Source organism: Bolinopsis microptera, chromosome 4 (assembly GCF_026151205.1).
Source record: "Bolinopsis microptera isolate Bmic1 chromosome 4, MBARI_Bmic_1.0, whole genome shotgun sequence".
In the NCBI taxonomy this organism is placed as follows: domain Eukaryota; kingdom Metazoa; phylum Ctenophora; class Tentaculata; order Lobata; family Bolinopsidae; genus Bolinopsis; species Bolinopsis microptera.
The window spans coordinates 5,883,107-5,905,013 of NC_087075.1; the positions used below are offsets into that span (position 1 = coordinate 5,883,107).

Sequence of the window (21,907 nt, forward strand, 5' to 3'; positions counted from 1 at the left end):
TAATTTACCGAAATGTGACGAAATTTACTTTTCCTGCCCCAACAGTATAATTTCAATGTGATGAAAAATGGGCATGGGTTTCTATATTTCCTGTATAAATCCATTCCAACTATAATAAGGGCAGTTGATATGAAAGAAAATCTATCTAACTAATGCAATGGCTGATGTGACGAAATTTACATTTCTTGCCCCTATTTTGAAGAATCATACCTCAATTAGTATATAATGTTACTTTATCACCATCACTATGTCGATAAATTAGTTATTTTGCCAACACGGAGCAAATAAAGTTATTATTTTTTTTTGTGACGAAATTTACAAATTTTTACCCTGTTCAGGTGTTGAAATTTATCCAATGTTAACATATCACATTATCACTGCCATATAATAATTTATATGACCGGCGTATGGTTGAAATATTGTTAATTGACCCATAGTACGTAATATAGGGTGTTTAAGTTGGTATACTAATATTTACTCAATTTCACACATGTTGAGATATCATACAAATTTATGTGACTAAATTTACCTATTTCTGCCTTCTGTATTTGTATTTGCCTATAACAATGAAATATGTGAACAATTCCAAACACATTCAGCTCACAAAATAATGCTAGACTGTTCGGCATTTCTTGTCAGGATGTCATAAACATCCCTCATATAAATTTCTTAAATGTGTGACAGAGTTTACATGGAGCTACCATTTAAGGAAAAAAGTCGCTAAATATGTAGATAATAGTCATATACAGCTATTCTATGAATTGGAAATTCGAAAATTTGGTCAAACACGGCAACAAGGGGTCCATATAAACTCCGTCACGTTTTTATAGTGTGACAAAGTTTACAACTCACTGCCGGCCGCATTTAAGCGATATCTTATCGTCTGATATAGATATCGTTATGCGACAAAGTTTATCTAGAGGATGAAACGATTATCTTAGGGTAAGAGGGTTTATATAGTTTCATAGTGTGACACATTTTACATCATCGTGCCGTTCAGTAGGGTCACTAATATTTACCAATATCCTCAAACTTCAATGAACGTGTCCTTAAGTATTTTGATCCTACTCGATGCATCGGCACATTTTTTATGTTAAATTCCGTTAAGTGACAATTATTGTTATTAATTTTAATGCTATTCTTACTGACCTACTCTAATTCTTAGCGCTTTTCAATATTATTTCAACCATTTCTAACTAACCTTGCTCATTGACGTTTGTGCCCAAAACCTATCGTTTTTAGTATAATCTACATCAAAATAAAGATAATCATTTTAGCACTGAAACCGACAATGTCAGAATCCACCTTGAATGCAGGTTACTCCGTAACAAAGAAGACCCTAACAATAGACCCCAACACGGGCGACCTAACCATAGAGACATCCATGAGCCCCACATCTGACGGTTCAACCTCACGACGTTTCTCCGCAAGCAGCTTCACCAGGATGTCCTCCGCTACGTCCCAGGACTTGGAATCTGTGTTTAACAGAGGTATGGTTCCGAGGGTTTACAGGAGACCCAGCAGCTCCTCTACAGCTCGCCGTGTTTCCAGCTCCAGTGAGTCGTCCTCGTCTAATGGTTCCAATGGTTCTTCTTCTTTTCGTAAGTTTACGATTAAAGGAGGGTCTCCGGACACCCAGTTCCAACTTCTGAAGAAATTACTGCCGCAGCTGCAGCAACTCCACGACCGCACCCAAAGTCATTTTGAGCTTTGAATCGAACAAACATGACGCGATGTATGAACGATAATCGATATTGATGTTGTGATATTTATTTGAGAGTGATTTGTAATTTGAAAATGATATTGTTACAACTTAAAAGTATAGCATTCTGTTAAAAATTGAATGGGTGTAGATTTTTTTGTCAGAATTCTAGAATAATCCAATCCACTTAAGTATTAATTACAATTAAATCTATTAATACACACGGATCAAGTGTTAAATATTATATAAATACATAACATACATTTAATCACATTCCCCTGGCGTCGTACCATAAAAACTAGTAAATTAATCTGTGAACAATTGAACATTTTATGTGATCACCATGACCACACAACATGTGACCACCATGTGACTAACATGTGACCAACATGTGACCACCATGTGACCACACAACATGTGACCACCATGTGACTAACATGTGACCAACACATGGCCACACAACATGTGACCACACAACATGTAACCACCACATGTGACTAACATGTGACTAACACATGACCACACAACATGTGACCACCATGTGACCACACAACATGTGACCACCATGTCACCACACAACATGTGACCACCATGTGACCACACAACATGTGACCACCATGTGACTAACATGTGACCACCATGTGACTAACATGTGACTAACATGTGACCACACAACATGTGACCACACAACATGTGACCACCATGTGCATTGTGCAGTGACCAACACATGACCACACAACATGTGACCACACAACATGTGACCACACAACATGTGACCACACAACATGTGACCACACAACATGTGACCACACAACATGTGACCACACAACATGTGACCACCATGTGACCAACACATGACCACACAACATGTGACCACCATGTGACTAACATGTGACCACACAACATGTGACCACACAACATGTGACCACCACATGACCACACAATGATCTTCAGGAGAGAGGTGAGAGAGTGGGTACGAGTGTTGGCTACCAGATCCGACTAGAGTACCGTAGTACCCAGAAGACGGTGTTAACCTACTGTACCAATAGTGTCCTGCTACGAGCTCTGATGTTGGCAGGCCCTCACGATTGTCTTGAGCAGGTACTTATAGTTATCTAGATAGCGTTAGTTTATACGTTGAGCAGGTACTAGTTATGAAGATAGGTATAGTTTATACTCACTTTATAGGTTATAGGTTCAGTTCATAGGTCTATGTTATTATATATTTAGTTTGAATTACTAAAAAATACTTTTGGAAGATCCGTCTTCAAATATTTCAGAAATGTTGAAATATTTCAATATTTTGCATTTATCTCCTCCCAATCAAATATTTGTTTTTGAGTTTCTTAATTTAAATTTATAAAAGCAGGAAGTTTCTAATACTAAATAAAATATTTTCCGTTCAAGAAAGAATTTAACAAAAGAAATCATACAACAGCTTCTTCTTGTTAATAATAATTGAACTATAAAATCTTATAAAGATGGGCCGTTCTCGAAATATTTTAACCAAGCGTCAAAATGTTTTGCTAAATATGTTATCGATAGATTGATGATTGTCGGTATCAACTTATCAGCAAAGCTAATCAGTTGATGAATAAATCTTTCCTTATCTTCTTGGCGCAGCTCAGGAAAAAAATAAGAAGAAAATAAAGCCATGTTTTAAAAGATATGAGTGGTGACAATAAAAACCAATAAAATCAAAAAACACCAACTCAATCAGAAGGCGTGTAACAGAAATTGGCCCAATTCTCCTAAAAACGGCGTTCCAGTTACCATAATCCAAACATATATTTTAAATATAATCTAACTATACGTATATTCTATTATACGTATATTCTATTATACGTATTATATCCTATTAAACGTATATTCAGTTTGATTTTAACAAAATTACAGACTGGTATCTTGGGTCTGAACTCCTGATAAAACATTTTCTCTTTGAACAGGTGGAACTTCTCTTCTCAAACTAGATATAAACCCGTTGATTTGACTGCTAGAGTGGTCGTAAATAGTCATCATAGGAGCGAAAATAAAGTCAAACAAAGCCGAGTTATACAGTATAGGATTAATCATAGAATTCAGAGGTAAAATTATAACCGAGAAAAAGGGATACCAATCAGTCGCATCTATGATCTCACCAAAATGCATAAAACAGACAATGGTAAATGGGGCCCACGCTAAGAAATCAGTGAAAATTATGAAAGCTATTTTAGCCTGAAGTTTCCTGGCCTGCGCGTCCCTCTTGGCATTGTTGTTGCTAGAACTTCCCTTACTTCGTTTGTGTATCAGGATATAGTTAGTTGTTATCACCAGGAAGCAGAGGAAGTTAATGATGAGAATGGAGAGAGAAAATTCTTTTTGTGGGTCTGACTGTGTAACCAAATACTTGAAAACGCACACTCCTGCATTTCCGTAAAAGTGAACGGCTTCTCCTTTAACACCTGCAGCAATATTCTGTTAGAAAAAGGTTACCAATTTATCAAAAAAATTCGTCATGAAAATGCCGAATTATTTTTCAAAACCCCGATTCACGGACTGTTCTGAAAGCAATTTAAAGATTTAAAATTACCTCCTTGATCGTCTGAGAACATAGTTGCGGTTATACGTTGAATAGTTTGCCAGGTAAGGGGCCCAGTTTTGTATCTCCCATAGTAAGATCCGAACACAGAATAATGAGTAGACTTAGAAACAGAAGCAGTGAAGAGAGGGTTCTCGTGGTAGTATAACCCGTTGACAAAGTAGTCACCTAATGCAGGTGTGAGAGGAACCAGGGCAATGACTGTGGAGCAGAAGATCACGGCGAATGCCGTTAAAGTCACTTTTAAGATTGACTTGGTTGTTCTGGCTAAATCTGCCACAGTTTTACGAGATGACACGGTTATCAGTCTGCTTATACTCAAGGCTGCCATGGAAAAGAGAGAAACCTGTGAAGCTATCGTGTTGACGACCCCTAAACCCTTGCACCCTGAAGCTGATAGCCAGTGAAACTTTTCTTTGCAATATCCAGTTCCATAAGATCGATTTAGGTAGGCGATTGTTAGCAGATAACACCCCATCAGCAAATCACTCAAGGAAATTAACAGTACCATAACCCAGGTTATCAAAGCGGGATAAGTTTTGGTCTTTCTTAGTTCGTTCACGGAGTTCCACACTGCTGCTGTATTGAGTATCGCCGATAATCCACCAGTCATCCAGGAAAATATTTCAAGTGCTAAGTTACCTAAGATCATTCGCTTTGGAGTTGGACACTGAGTATTACACTCATCTGAATAGTCAGCGCAGTCATAAACATCGTCACAAAGAGCCGATAGAGGGACCACAGTTTTAGCAGTAGCTTTGTTCTGGCACATAAAGTGGTTGGAACAGTCCAGTTCATCACTCCAATCTCCACAATCGTTGATCATATCACAGACTTGTCTATACAGCACGCAGTTCTTGTTCTTGCAGGGGAATATTTCATTGTGGTATTTGCCATGTTCTTTGAAAAGGACAGTGAGTTCATTCTGATCGGTTATCGTGTAGACCCTCTTGTTAGTGTTGATGCACGTGTCAACTGGCACGTGCTTGAGAGGACACGAAGCGTCGCTGCATTTTCCTGAGCAGCTCATATAAACATAATACTCTCCGTAGTAATACTGGCAGCTTTCAATCTGATTAGGAACGTTAAGTTCAGTAGTGTGCATATATTGTGCGACAGTCGAGTGAATGTGCGTGAATTTTGTGGCCCCTGAGCAATCAATCTGTGCTTCATGTCGGAAGTCGTTCAATCCTTCCTTGCAGCGAGGGAAAGTTTTGAGTTCCATACTATGTTTTCCAATCGAATGTACTCCAATTTCTTTGGTCAAAGCGATTTGGCCCCTTGCTTTAGCGCACATATCATTCTCGGTACCACAGCTGTTAACAGTGTCGCATAAACTGGTCAATTTCACATAGTTGCTTCTATCTGAGCACTTTAACACCAGGGGACACTCTTGCTGGGAATCCTTGTCTATGTCGATGTAATTGGTCCAATAGTTGGTACCGCATTTTTTCCAGAACTGTTCCTTTTCGTTATGTTCTTTTTCATCATGTCCCTTTTCATCATGTTCCTTTTCATCCATCCCATCTTCACAATCCTCGACGCCATCGAACACCCAGTCGAATAGTATCGGAAGTGATCTTTTGTTTGATTCTCTGTCATATGATGGCCTCAGGTCGACTCTACGCGTACAATTAAGGACGGAACGGCTACCACATAGGTCCTCTGCTTCGTCTGACCCATCCGGACAGTTGGAAACGCCGTCACAAAGTTGGTTCTTGTGAACAATGCACCCAGCCTCAATTTCTTCGCACCTATCGTCATATGCATCGTCACATATGTTGAAACCTTTACAAACTCCGAAAATGGAAACACTTGCAGTTATGTTGTTCACCCTACAAGTCAGAGCAACTCTCTTGCTATCCAAACAGTTCACTTGATCCATCCCGTCTGAACAAACTATTCTACTGTTTGGAACTGCGCAGATTTGGGAGGCAGCCAACTTTCTGCGTTTTTCCGCACTCTTCCCTCCCACTGAGGCACACTTTATACCCGAGTTGCAACCTTCCTCATCCTTATTGCTCATACAGGAAGCATCATCATTACATATACCATAACTTTCCACATATCCTCCCATATTGTATGTTCTTTGACACTCCACCCCGTAAGATATACCATTACAGTTCTTCTCATCATCACAGAATCTACAATCACATGTGTCATCGCACGTTTTATTAGGATGCAACTTTTGAATTGAACTATCCTTGCAACTATAAAATTCCAGGTTTTCTTCTTCGGCTCGGATATGTGTTGTTTCTGTGTTGTTGTTTCCGGTCTCATTTTGAGCGGCACACTTGAAATGCTCGTCAATGTCTGTGTTCTGGCAGTTAAAGACACCATTGCAACCGTTTTTCTGCAAAGACTGTGCTCCTGCACGTATTAACTTATGTCCTGATGTTTCATGACACAAATAAGTTTTACAAAGAACCTGAGCCCCTTTCCCATTCCCCATATCGCTCCCTACAAGAGCAGTACAGCCAGCATGACCACATGCTTGGTAGAATTTAGGGTCTTCTGGGCAGAGCGTATCATACACTTGTTCCCAGCACGTTTCGTATGAGCTTTTCACAGAACTGAAACTGTACAAGGTGTCCTTTGCATTGTGACATCTAAACCAATCCATGTTGTCGTATCTGCAAGACTCCTTCAGAAATACGTTCCCGGATACACCAACTTCCTCCACTGAGCAGTCTTGGTAATCTGTGATCAATTAAACATTATTGTAATGTAAGAATCATTTGACTCTTTTACCTCTTTATCTTGAATGGACATAACGATATGTTCTCAAAAGTGTCGTAGTTGCGTCCCTTGATCCTCCATGTTGCCGAAGACCATAAACCCTCATTTTATTTAAGAAACCCCATCAATTAAAAAATTAAACTACCTCGGGTCCTATTTAATGTTAAGTGAATAACCACTTGCACTGAAAGCATCGACTATAAACAAGTTACGTTAATGGTACGTTACCTCGTTCTTCAGGCTGATAAAAGACAGTCCCAAAGTCTCCGCTGAGTCGAACCCAGGCTAAATTATCCGCCATTATCGCTGTACAACCTGTGTAAAGAATTACGTCTCCGTTGCAGGATACCTCCAAGGTTTGGTCCTCGACATTCTTTACTACTTTAAAATACCTGTATCCATCATCAAGAAGTTCACATTTAGAGAGGAATTTGTTCATGTATGGCTTACACCAATACATTACCACAAATGGCACTGAGTCGACGAATCGGATTGATATCCTATGCAAATCGGTGGATCCTCTGGTGGGTGTGAGTAGAGAAATGACTTGTTCACCATTAATGGGAGTATTGTTCACCTTCAAATGTAGCGCATTTTCTTCCAAGTTGTGAGGAATTGATGTATGTAGAGGTGCCCTTTTCCAATTTGACGGTAGAGGTTCCAAGTTTGTGAAACCTGGGTAACAGTCCTATTAATTTGTGGACATAGATTGCATTACTTAAATTACTTACTATGTTTGTGTTTATTTTATCATTATTTTAAGTGAGCTTACTGTTTATATTTGCAAATTCAAGCTAATAAATACTATGAATCTTGACACTGGTGGGGAGGTGAATTATATTTGTTTGGATTTTATTGGTTGCTGCTGGAAGCTGGTTAAAAGTAAATCGCTGTCATGTGTGGAATAAATAAAATGGTTTGCCTCCCCTCCAGTACACCACTATACAAGTGTATCACTGGGGGGGGGGGGGGGGGGGGGTGCACTACCCTTTTTTACACCATACATTAAAAAAAGGCAAAAGTGTAGTGTAAAAAAGTGCAGTGTAAAAAAGCCTTTAAAAGTTTTTAAAAGTGATATTTTTTTCTCACAAAAGGTATGTTTTACCTTTGGAAATGTACTATGTGGAGACTGATTGGAAAATAATCGGGAAAATAAGATTTTTAGAAGATAATTTTGTTAAGTGTAATTAAAAGTGTAAAATAGTGTAAAAAAGTGTATCTTTTTATTACACTTGTTACTACACCATACACAAAAAAAGGCAAAAGTGTAGTATCACTATCATACCTTTATATGGAGCATACTGCACATCGTAGGATTCAAGTAAGAGTCCGTCTAAATTCGCCACTTTAAAACTTCTTTCCAGTTGCTCACTACACTCCGCTCCATACTCAACAACTTTCCTTCCGTTACAGGAAATACCCAGAATATTACTTGATTGTGAAATTGACAGGTGTAACCAATTTCCTGGCTGCCTGTTACATCCTTGCACAACCTTTGTTGTTTGTGTCCCTGAGCATGACAATCTGGCTGAAGAAATCCCAAACTTTGTTATGTAGAGGTGCAACGTCAACATATTACTTTGATAGTATGTATGATAAAAGTGAATTGCCATCCATATCTTGGTCTTACGAGTCCCCAATGAAGAAGATGGTTTTATTTTAAGCTCAAGAGGAGAGGATGTAAGATAGATATAGTCATTTTGTTTGTAATATGTCCATGTCCAGTCAGTTGGTGTTGTTTGCGTCGAATCTTCTTCTAGATATAAATATGTTAATATAATGTGGAGAAATGAGAGAATTTAAATAAAATTAAAATTTGAATACATCCTGTTCTTGATTTATCATGAGATACTGAATTATAATTGTTGTTCACCAGGCTAAATTAACAATAGTTTCCTATTGAATTTATATTTTAATCATTACCTTCATAGTATGGGAGAAGATACAATACGGATCCGGATCCGTCTTTTAGTCCAAAACTTTTTAGAAATATATACGCACTATCATCACCAAATTTCCTTGCACATTCTTCACCGTAAACCAATGGCTCCCCATCATCACAACTGATCTCAACGGACAGGCTTGTTTTCTCGATCACCAAATTCACCCAAGACTCATCATTCACAAGACACGAATCTAGAGCTCTGAGATCATTCCCGCAGATATCTACAGCAACATGTGTAATGCCGGAGTTAGTAGTTAACAGGTTTATCGTAAGTTTATATGTGTAATCTGACGTGAAAAAGCTCACTTGTCTCCACCCATTACTTTTTGGGGGTTTTATCTTAAGATTTATGGCTGATTCGTCAAGGAGATGGCTTATGTATTGGTCTGGCATCGGTGTTTTCCATAGCAAGGAGATTGGTTGGTCACTATCTTCTGAAATGCAAAATTTGAGAGATTGCCATAATAAAAATCATCATAATATGATACTTATATTCATATAATTTGTATAAGTAATAACTAATATTTCATACAATTTACTAAAGAAGTTTGTTGATTTTTTGAAGGATCGTGAATCATAAATCATCTTGTACTTATATAAACTTATTTTCTTCACAACAAAAGTAACATAATATGGAAAATTGAAGCATGCTCATTGCTCAATGCTCAACCCATCTGCAACATCATACCTGCTAGGTTGCCGACTTGGTACATGAAAGACCCATAAACTGTGAAATAAGGATAAAAGTACACGAGATCGTTGCCAATTTTTCTGACACAGTCTTTACCAAATATCACTGGACGTCCGCTATTACAACTTATGTGTAAGGCTAGATCTCCAAACTTCTCCAATACCAAATAAACCCATCGTCCATCTTCAACTTGGCAGGATTCCAATGCTCTAAATTCTGTTCCACAGGTAGCCATATTTACATGCGATACCCCAGTTTGAGTCACGTAAAAGTGTATGGTCATTTTTATTGCATAATCTGTAGAGAAGAACTTGAATTCACGCCAAACACCTTCTGGCGAAGTTGCCATTTTCATGTTCAAGTGGAATTCTTCCAGAGGATGACGTATGAATGTATTTTCCACTGGCATCTCCCAATACGGTGGAGCATTTTTGTAAATTACCGAATTTGCTCTGGATAACTCCGATATTCTGAAAATATCGAATGTGCCATGTACCGCTCTGCATTCATTCTCTCTCTTGAAAATAGTTAGTTTGCCATCATCACAAGAAACATCGAAGGAGATGTCATCTTGCGCAAATGTAAGGTCAATCCACTGACTGGCGGGTTTAGATGCACAGACCATCCTGTTGTTTGAGTGCGCAGGACAATCACGCCCACTGCTATGGATAGAAACTCTATTTTCGCTCACAAAAATTGAGATTGGCAGTAGAAGAGTTGGTCTTGTTTGTGATTTGAAATATATATGATTCCAAGTCAGTGGTGCAGGTGGTCGTATACGAAGATGTAAAGGGATATTACCTAGAGGATAAAAAATATCCTGACCAAGTGGCGATCTCCAGTTTGAATTAGGCAAGAATTGGGCCGGTGATGTTTCTGCAAATATTGAGTTTTAAAACAGGACATAATTCACAATTATAAACAAATTGAGCATTCTAGCACTTCTGAATCAAAGCATATTTAGTATTTACAGCAATTTAGGAAAGCTAAAATTTGCGCTTATCAAGTTATCACATCTTTCTCATTTTTTCCGTTCACCCTTTTGTAAAAAGGCAATAGTGAAAGGTTACGAATGGACGTTTTTGCATAAAAACGTGGATTTTGGAGAACAAGGTAGGTGGGTTTAAATATGTCGTCGGTACGTACTTCCGTTAGTAACCATGTCAACTAGCGTGCAGTGCAGCGCGCGAGTATTGCTTGTGAAGATTTTATGCATATCGCGAGCCTGTCAATGAATGCGCGGCGCGAGTGTATTTTAATGTATACTATGTAATGTATAGTATTAGGCAATAAGCCCAATTTGTACGTGGCATGCGTAGTATAGTGTACTGATGTGTATCAATAATATTGTTATAAGTACGTGAGCTGATTGGAGCCTATATTTATAATTGTAGTGAATGGAAATCTAGCGTCCGCCAAAACGAAACAACGGGCGCATTTCTTGTTTATTCTGTTACGATTTTATAATGTGATCATTGTTTTAACCTGTATGCTTTTGAAGATAGTGAACTTTTCCTTGTCCAAATTCCTTTGATAGACTTATCTTATCAATATCCACAAGCTTGTAACTGCAGGATTCATCACATACAGTAAAAACGTCATCATTGTTGTTACATCGCAATTCCAATGAACCGCTCTTTGTTTTATTGAAGGTAAACTTCCAAAATTTGCCATTTTTGTCCAATTCAAAAGTACAGTTTGTTAAAATGTTTGAAAACTTAGGCTGACTTTCAAGTGACAGTAATAATTTCAACTTGTAAGCTTCCGTAGTATGCTCCCATCGCCTGAAAAACTTGATAAACTTTGTCCCTTTGAACCAGTGGTGTATCTTCAATTCTAACGGTGCCGAATCCAGTTCGTGGCTGATGAGACTTTCCAGAGGAGCCACCTTCCACTGCGGAGCTGATTAAAATTATTATTTAATATTTCTAAAATAAAATTCTTGAATAATTAAATAAAAATCTCAGTGAGGGTTACTAATTTGAGCATAATGCATATATCATATACTCACTCTGGTGCGGGAAATGAAATTTTTCGGTTGCGAACATGCATTTTATTTCTTGTTAACCACATCATGACCACATAAATATGTCCAGTCTCAATTCATTTTACGAAACTAAATAATATTAAACGCTTTTGTACAATATACATTTAAGCTGAATAATATGAGAAGTTTGTTTAGTGAATAGGGTCTCTTACCATACTTTTAAGAGGTCGTTGACTCTGGATGCCCGAGGCAGGCGCCATGTCATTATTTTGCCCAATTTCGGCCGAACTTTGTGATGTTCTACTTGCAGCTTAAAGTATCCTTGCCACACATAATTTTAAAGTTGAGCAAAATTTGTACCAAAATCAATATCAAAAGTAAGAAACTACAGTTTACTTATCCCTCATTGCATAGATAACATTCTTCAGTGACCCTTTTTACAGTTATAACCTATCTGATAGAAGATATCTCCCTTCCCAAAACCAGCCGACAAGTAAACTGTGTTGATGTCTTGAACGAGACCTTTGCAGCCATCATCAAAAGCAACCGTATTTCCACCATTACAATTACAAGAAACATCGATAGAGGAGCCATTTTGGGTTAGCGAGAAGAACCAGAATCCATCCTTATCATGCTGGCAATTAGAGATATACTTTGAAGTGGTTGCACAAGGGTAGAGCTTTGCGTAAGCATAGCTCGAATCTTCTGAGTCTTGTAACCACAGAGATACAGAAACATTTGCACTGTATTTACTGGATTCCCGGTCAAAGTGGTTAAGAGTTATGTAGTTCCACTCTGGAACTTTAGGTTGGTTTTATTTTTAGGTGAAGTGCGTTCTGGCTGAGGTCATAATCAATATATGTTTGAAGAGGAGCTGGCTTCCAGTTTTGCTCTGAAAAAAATTGTTTTTACTCGTTCAGATTTTTTATGATTTGGTTACAATGATCACTAATGTTAAGATCTTGGGGGGGGGGGGGGGGGGGGGGGGGGGAGTTGAGCTATATTCTTCTTTTAGATTTGCAAGATACGGCCAGGTAGCACAGTTGGTTAGAACGCCTGTCTTACAATCGTTAGGTTGCGAGTTCGAAACCCACTGACTGCCTGGTCGTGGGGTGAGCGTCGTCGACGTTCAGCTAAGGATCATGAGTGGTCTATGCAGCCCCCCGGTCTACTCAGCCGAATACTCGAGAAATCGGGTGTGAGGGTTAAATGAGGAGCTGCACATTGCAGCAAAGTCTCGGACGAAGAAAGTATGGTACACACTACCTTAACCGTCACTGGCCAAAAAGATCCTTCGGCTTCCTGTAATTGGCTGGTTGCACTTGTGTAACATTGTGGCTGTTGGAATACACCGAAGTAAAATAAGTGTCTAGATAAAAAAAAGATAAGCCTGTTTTTGGACTCCTAAACACATACACGAATTTACATCCGGTACAAAACAAATGTGCCAAAAACTATGAAATAAGTGTAGATCGAAAAAGGGATGTAGTTTCAGGAGATTTGTTTCCAGAATTAAAAACTAGCAATGTGAAATGATGAATCCAGCAAGATTTTGTTGTGCCAATTTAAGGGTCAAATGATAAAGTCCTGCAAATTTTGAAAGATAATAGGTCTCACTCTCAAATAAAAAAGGGTGCAAGGAGGGAGAATCTGGACCAATTTGTGGGCAGTTTGGTAATCTAGCACACTTGGGGCACATTTGGGGCACAAAATTGAATTTCCTGGGGCAAAACGTTACTTAGGGCATAGTTGGGGCAAATACAGTTGGGGCACAATCGAGGCGAAAAAATGGTAATCTAGCAAGTGTGCCCCATGAATTTCAATTTTGTGCCCCAAGTGTGGCCCCCCTCCCCCCCCCCCCCCCCCCCCACCCCCTCTTCCTACACCCCTGGAGATTACACTTGACACAGTAATATTCTTCGTTTAAGGGATTGATTTTTAACAGTTAGACTCGCCAATATCTAAATTGAAGTTGCCAAATTTACCGCACTCATACAGACATACATGTAGCCTCTGGCATTGTCACTGAGACCTTACGTCAACCAATCATTATCAAAGATCACCCACCTGGCTGAGATTCCCGGTCGCCCTGACAGGTTTCAATGGGCAAAGGTATGTACTCGTCTCCCTCGCAGCACAAACTGTCTCTCTGAATCACACTGCCGTCACACTTGGTACCGTGAGCAGCGATAACTTTTTCCTTGTTCGATTTACAACAGTATTTTCCGTCGACATAGACGTTGGGATGGGAAGCAGGACATTGACCTTCATCTGAAGAATAAATCTTATCATAATATAGTATATATTATATAATAATGATGGTGTGAATACATTTCTTCGTTCAAGATACTATCATAGGTGAAAATAAGTTCCAAAAGTGGCACCTTAACGTAACCTGAAATTTTTTAACCTGGCTAGGGCTGTTGCTGTATTTTTTTCCACATCAGTTAAGTTATTATTATTTCTCAGGGGGTTCCTCCATATATAATATGCTTACTGTGGCAAGATAATCAGGGCCCCTGTCATGTGCCCGGAGCAAAAGGGCAAGGTGTCCACTCAAATGCCGATCACCCGGAGACCGCAAGGGGTGCGGGCGGCGGGGCAAAATCGCCAGAAGCGGAGATTTTTTGAGATATGGTGCCCTAAAACCATTCTAAAATACCCTCCTAGAGGCGCCACTGGCAAATTTTATACAGTTTAGAAACGCTCTGAAAATAATTGAATGGAAGAGTCTGAGCATGCTCTGGAGAGTGGAGATGATAACTGGAAGGAATGCTGCTGCAAAATGATCAATTTTATTGCTCTCTGGTACTCCCAAACAGGTTAATTTAACCTCTCAAGTTAAAATTTCGCTTGAACTTTTTCAAAATTTGACCTGGCTTTGAAATTTTAACGTAAGGAGGAGGGATGAAAAGGCACTTATTTACAGTGGTGGATACTATAGTTCATATGATAACCTGTAGGCGTAGAGACTTCAAAGAACCTCAGCCTCGGTCGATTCAACTTACCTGATGCCGTGAAAAATGACTTTAATAAGGAGCCCTAGATAATATAATTACATGGGTAAATGTTCAATGTACATCACTTTCATGCTTACCTTTTATTTCTCTTAAAGAAGTTCCGATGAGTTGGACAATCGCCAGCAAATGATGCTGCCGCTTTTGACGGATATGTTGAGGCACAATAAATGGTTTGCCGTTCAGAGAAGTTGAATATACTGACTTAAAATCTCAAACTGAAGCTGAGAATCCAAAAGTTACCAGTTTTGATGTACCTTTGTTTCTAAGATTGCTAAAATTTACCAGTTTTGATGTAGCTTTCTCGCCATATTATCACCAAAGATTATCAGTTTTGAATGTGTGTCAAAAATAACCGTCGATGATAGATGAAATTATCCACAATTGGCCCGCAAGTTTAAAATATGTCATTTGACATGTGTATGTGAAAATAGATAAGCTTAAAACTGAAATAAAGATGGCGTACCTGTTGCAGAAGCAATAGAGAGGACAGTCACAAAAAAGGATACTTTAGTCAGAAACCCCACGATATTATTCATGGTTTCTGATGTACATTAATCCATTATATTCATCGAGCACAAACGCTCCGTAGAAAGCATCCTGAGTAATAAGTTCATGAGCTGAGTTGGTTACTACAAGTATAATAGTTGAGATATGGCTAGCTGCAAATGTAAACGTGATATCACAGACGAAAGATTTGATTTGTATGTATTCAAACTCATATCACAGTTAAATCTCATGAGATTGTAGTGTTCAGGAGGAAGCATCACAGCTCTCGACAGACAAAGGCAAGTCACTGGTGAAAAATAGATGAAATAACCGACGTTTCGGCATTCATTGGCCTTTTCCTAAGATTAATCTTAGTCATTTGCATCATTTCACTTTAGCACTTTGTCTGTCGAGAGCCGTGATGCTCCCTACTGAACACTACAATGTTGAAAACTCACGCTCGGCCTTTTGAATTCTATAATTTCATGAGAGAAAGTAAGATAATAGACCTGGTTACCAGTGAGCAATCAGGAGGTAACATGTGCCAGCTAATAACCAATCGGCTTCAAGCAGTAAACTAATCCAATCCACGAATTAATGTCACGTGTCAGAGTCTATTATTAAAATACGAAATTTACTACAATATATAGCAGAAGTTTTCTAAAAGCAGATCGTTGGATCCCTTCAACACGTGCATTTTTCAGCACGAAAAATCAACAATGTAATTAACAATAGAGACTGAAATTAGTTGACAATAGAAATAGAACACAGAGACTGGAAATCACAATAGAGGCTGGACAGAATTATAGTACGGATGATTGGAGAACAACAGTCTGTCTACGATTGTGGAATATCTACCACAGTTTTATTGTTCGAGGCCTTCCCAGACACCCGGCCAATACAGTATACAGCGCTTAGATTACTTCTTCAGCAACTTATTCGGCAACATGACTATCACTAGGCAGTGTTGAATAATCTGATGTCTACTTTAATTCAGGATGCAAAGACAACCACTGTCGAGCCGTGTACCTTATTGGCTGCAATTCAGATCGCTTATTCAGCAACTAATATATTAAGTATATATAAAGTAATTTGAATAATAATAAAGTTCAACACTGTTGAATAATCTGGTGTCCCTAACAGGGTGCAACTGCACCTTATTGGCTGCATTGTGAATTAATTTGAATAATCATAAAGTTGTCTACTAATCAACAGAGCTTGAGTTGGGGGTCTAATATCACGATTAATGACAATAGTATTCGAACCAGTGATCAAAAGATAAAGGTACTTACAAGGAGCTCATTTTAAATATAATTACTATTACTTAAGTTGTCTATTTGTGAAGCGAACCCAAATGTAATGCTAAGTCCATACAAAACGAATATCACTGCTTTTCAATGAATTGGGTACGGTTACACACAATACACATGTTACCTTGATATCAAAAGGTCTACTAATAACACCTTTTGTTTTATCTATATAAACACGAGATCCAATTACTTTAGAGTACTATTATACAGTAATGAGCTAGCTGCTGGAGATACTTAAGGGCTGTGTCATTTAGTGATAAGGGCCTGTCGTGGTATCGTGCATCAAATTAGTTCCATCGCGCCAGGATCTGGTTATTCTCATCATTCTATTTCTGCGGCCTCTGTGTTAATGTATCGTCATATCGCACACTGGATCTGTAACACAAACCTGTGAAACCATCTCAATAAAAAGCAATAACACGGCGAACATTCTTTAAAGGTTTTCTTTCACAGCCGAGTAATTATTCCTTTTAATACTGTGACAGCTAGCACGTTTCTACGGATATCGCCTTAGCTTCTTTACTATTCGTCTTGTATGACTTGAATAAAAGGATTCCTTAACTATTATTAAGGTGTTGTATAAGTCTATTATTAAAACCTGTATGATATTATCATACAAGTTATGATAAAAACGTACTAAATAAGGTACAAATTTACTTCGGACCATTAACGATGTTAACATCAAAATTATGTTCGTGATCCCCTTCAATCCCTCTAAGTGTTTTAATTGTACGGCACACAAGGAAATATTAATTCAGTTCTGTAATACACACTTAATTTCTCCGAACCATTTGAGTTTATTCCGTTAATTCAGTTAATCTTATACAAAATCGAGAAATATTAATATCTTGGAATTTAATATTAAAATAATGGATAGTACTCAGTATTATTTTTAAGTACATAGAATCTAGTACGAAGAATCTAGGCAGACAACGAACCAACCACAAGTACTACGGCAAATTGCTGGCAGCTGCACTGTATACCATTAATTTTGTGGCTCTCACCATTTATCGCTTAGATAAAGACGACTAATGGTTCCATTTCGTGTGATGAATATATTGAGGTAGGATAGAATAATGCATACATTCTATCCTTTGTTATAATGTAGTTATCACGAGGAAACGATCTGTAAAATTACCTAATTAATAACAGACATGTTGGTAAATGAGGAGTTTTGTTAAAATTTAGATTTTCAATCAAACGTTACCACCTGGCCAGTTATAAACCTGCATTCCACCTGAATATTTTTTATTATCCAAATACAGCAGACATCTAAGATAAGAAATAGTATAACTGAGTTATCATTATTTTTCTAATTAAATATGCTAAGGAGCAGTAAGCAGAGGAAAAGACAGGTGCCCGGTAAATTGGACGTCTAGAGCTACAGACCAAAACAGCAGATTTACTGTCCCTGGTTTCCAAAGCTATAGCTTAATTATTTTTAAGGAGTTAAATATTTTTAAGGAGTTATATTTAGGACACGGTAAAGCAGTGCTGGAAGTAGAGTACTCACAAAATGAAACATGAAGGTGTAAATATACATAAACATACCGACGCTACAACAGACTAATTGTAATAAGCGAGAAATACTTTTTTTTTCCAAACATTTATTACGAAATATTGTCGAGATACACTATTTTTTATGAAAATCTTTTCAAAATTTACATACAATATAACATGTGGCGCAAAAAAAAATCAAAATATAACTGATTGCGATCTCTAAAGGACAGATGTATGTAAATTTCAAAGGGAAACCAGAACGCAGTAAAATTGTAGTCGAAACCACACCGCACAAGCCTAGTCCCTGGTAAATGAAAATCAATCAAATAATATGTTGATAAAAAATCATATCCCATCAGTCCTTCTCGGAGCTTACGATCTTATTGTTCCTTATAACATGAACTCGCTGAGGCTCCAATTCCCGTTTCTGCTTAACTTCAAGAACTAACTTCCTGAAGGCAGCTCTCTGCTCGGCTGATCGGTCGGGGCTGATGTACACTGAGTCATACCCCTCCACTTCTCTTAGTTTTCTCGCTTTGCTCAACACTCGCCGCACATGATCTGAGCCGCTGAGAGTGAACTTGATAGGTTTAACGGCTGGTCCTCCATCTGATACAGTTCTCCCCATCCTACAGCAAGAAACGATTCGAGGTTTCTCATCTATGTTTTCTAGTACCTCAAGCACTCTCTTTTCCAGGATTTCTTCACTCTTTTCTGGTAGACCGTAGATGACCAGATTTTGACTACGATCCTCTTCCTCGGAGGCACTTTTCAGAGCAGCTTTCATTTTCTTAGGCGCTAGCGCCTTGCTGCATGAATTCTTCACAACTGACGACCAGGCTTTGAGTTCGCTTTTCACTGTCGTCTGAACAGAGGTCAAATCTTCACTTTTCTTCTCAAGCAATTGTCCTTGCAGTTTAATCACAGTGTTCTGATCTGCAATCTTTTCGTCCTTCAGTTGGTCGATTTCATTTTGTGGTTTGGTGGCTGAAAACAACAGCGGTGAACAATAACTGTCGAGAATGTTGATAAAAGTTTCCATCCAATCACACAGTATAGCCTTGGTGATCTGAGGCTTGTTGAGCGTTTCTTTACGTAACACATTGGATTTCTGAACACCTGCCGCTTGACGCATATCGTTGAGTAGCATAATCTGAGCACCCAAAATCTGTTCAGCATACATTGATCTGAATTTGAGTGTAGAGTAATTCATCGCTATTTCATTGTCAAGATTCTCCAAGTATTTGTTAACCATGATGTACAATGTACACGCAGGGCCAGTTTAATATACACGAGTATATTATCTGCTACACAGTGAGAGCTGTTTAAACCGACGCAAAAGCAATTAACTGATAAGACTATAAAAAACTAAATCCTCGGACCTTGAGTCTGAACTGTAAGCAAACCAAATTGGCACCTCTACAATATAAAAATTTAAATCTAAAGTAAAATTAGAAATATTTAATAACAAATACATTCTGGTCAGGTGACCCACATAATAGTAGACGAGGTGCACGAAAGAGAGATGTACTCCGACTTCCTCCTCAACATTATGAGGGACATCCTCCCCGTCAGACCCTACCTCCGACTCGTCCTCATGACCGCAGATCCGGACCCTAAAGAGCTTCAGGTTTGGTTTTATCTTTTAGAAGGTAACCAGGTAACCAGGTAACCAGGTAACCCCGTCAGACCCTACCTCCGACTCGTCCTCATGACCGCAGATCCGGACCCTAAAGAGCTTCAGGTTTGGTTTTATCTTTTAGTTTTATTTAATTTTCTATGTTTATTTGTTATATTTGTTTTATCTTAGCATCCGTTCAGGTGTAAAATGATTTTGAGTTGTGCTTGGATTTGTGTAACCCTAAAAAAGGTTGAGACTCAACTTTAAGTATTAATCGGGCAAGATATGATTGATCTTTCAATACTTTGCTTCATATAAATCTTATAAATTCTAAAGATCTTTCTGATTTCTAATTTCGATGCACTTCACACAAACCATTTTCAGAACTATTTCAACAACGCGCCGATAGTGAGTGTTAACAGCAGCTCAGTGGAAGTGCATGCTATGTTCCTGGAGTCCGTTCTCTCGAGCACTCGGTACCACGAGAAGTTCAAATACCAGGTTTATCTTCAGTTACATAGTTCAAATACCAGGTTTATCTTCAGTTACATAGTTGAAATACCAGGTTTATCTTCAGTTACATAGTTCAAATACCAGGTTTATCTTCAGTTACATAGTTCAAATACCAGGTTTATCTTCAGTTACATAGTTCAAATACCAGGTTTATCTTCAGTTACATAGTTCAAATACCAGGTTTATCTTCAGTTACATATTTCAAATAACAGGTTTATCTTCAGTTACATATTTCAAATAACAGGTTTATCTTCAGTTACATATTTCAAATACCAGGTTTATCTTCAGTTACATATTTCAAATACCAGGTTTATCTTCAGTTACATATTTCAAATACCAGGTTTATCTTCAGTTACATATTATTTCTATTTGTGGAAGACTGCGTATATTTTACAAATTACAGGTTTATCTTCAAGTTCAATTATATAGTTCTACGATTAGATGGGATGTTTGCTTATAGTTTTATTTTAGGCTTGACATTTCTGATCAGTGTAATCGCCTTGACTACTAGCCTGATTTAAACTCAATATGTAAAATGTATTATAAACTGTTTAACAATCTCTATCATCTATATTTTATATTTTATAGGAGAACCTGAAGGCGCTGCCCATGTCCACGGAAGAATGCGCGTACAGGACAAGTCTAGATGCTGTCACCAGTATTATCACGTGCAGGATGAAGCAACGTGGACCCACCGTGGAGCAAGGTCGGGAATTAAATATAATTAAATGAAAATATTAAATATTAATTAAATATTTATATTTAATTTAATTTAGTTTATAAACTTTATTATATTTAGTCATTGCTTTGCTTCTTAGGAGCAGTGCTTGAGTTCATATTGCAAGTAGGCACCGTCATTTAACTCTCATTCTCGTTTTTTACAGGTTTGACAGCGCGGATGTCGCAGTTAGGAATGAACAATGACGGGTACCAAGGGGGGCACAACAACAACTTCCAACCCAAATTACCCATGTACCAGGTAATTTATCTGACGGTCCAATTCTTTCAGAGTTATTAGATAAAATGGGCGTTTTCTATCACTGAAAATAACTGTTTTACTTTGGTTGGGGGGGTTGCAACGACCATTAATAGTAGATGGAATTTTGTCAAAACTGACATTGTCATTAATGGTCATTAATGGTCATTAATGGTCATTAATGGTCATTAATGGTCATTAATGGTCATTAAATAATTGAAATTCGTCGCACCAGATAGTGAAAGTGAAGACAAGGATCTTCATGACTTAGTTACTATAAAAAACAAGAAAATGAACAAAAACACCTCTATTACGAAGTTCTGTAATTTTGGTAAGACGATATTTGGAAATAAAAGTCGGAGATCGAAATTTTTTGGTACCGGCTGTTTCGAGGGTTCTGTGCCATACCAACCGGGCTGCAAAAATTCTTCTAAGCCCTGTCAACGTCGAACAATTCGAAAGGGCGACTCATTAAGTGCTACCTTTGTTATGAGCAATTGAAGAAACGCATTGATGGCTGCTACACTAGAATGCTAAGGATGGCACTTAATGTGGATTGGAAGCAGCGAAAAACCAACAAAGAAGTCTATGGCAACCTACCGAGAGCAACCATGAAGATCCAAGAGCGCAGGATGCGACTAGCAGGCCATATCCACCGGCACCCAGAACTAGTCGCAAACCGCTTGCTACTCTGGGAACCAACTCATGGGGTGCGGAGTAGGGGGAGACCAGCCATGACCTATATTGAGAGCCTACGAGCTGACACGGGTCTCAACGACACTGGAGAAATGGGCGGACTTATGGCGGATAGAGTTTTATGGAGACAGCGCATCAAAACT

General features: G+C 38.3%; 2 protein-coding genes across 2 annotated transcripts in view; one reads left to right on the forward strand and one right to left on the reverse strand.

Annotated features, from left to right (window-relative positions):
• LOC134814119 (3'-5' RNA helicase YTHDC2-like) overlaps window positions 1–21,907 on the forward strand; it is a 138,134-nt gene that overhangs the window by 93,239 nt on the left and 22,988 nt on the right. The window contains exons 9-13 of the mRNA XM_063822153.1: window positions 2,657–2,803; window positions 19,445–19,588; window positions 19,964–20,080; window positions 20,681–20,798; window positions 20,977–21,071. Of these exons, the coding sequence (XP_063678223.1) occupies window positions 2,657–2,803; window positions 19,445–19,588; window positions 19,964–20,080; window positions 20,681–20,798; window positions 20,977–21,071 (621 nt within the window). The remainder of the gene's footprint in view (window positions 1–2,656; window positions 2,804–19,444; window positions 19,589–19,963; window positions 20,081–20,680; window positions 20,799–20,976; window positions 21,072–21,907) is intronic.
• On the reverse strand, window positions 4,213–15,261 carry LOC134814118 (uncharacterized). Its single transcript, XM_063822152.1, has 9 exons — window positions 15,126–15,261; window positions 13,710–13,913; window positions 12,093–12,534; window positions 11,141–11,557; window positions 9,653–10,531; window positions 8,943–9,398; window positions 8,305–8,775; window positions 7,248–7,694; window positions 4,213–6,980 (listed from the first exon to the last, which is right to left on the reverse strand). The coding sequence occupies exons 5-9, from the start codon at window positions 10,278–10,280 to the stop codon at window positions 4,231–4,233; spliced, it is 4,752 nt and encodes a 1,583-aa protein (XP_063678222.1). The 5' UTR covers window positions 10,281–10,531; window positions 11,141–11,557; window positions 12,093–12,534; window positions 13,710–13,913; window positions 15,126–15,261; the 3' UTR covers window positions 4,213–4,230.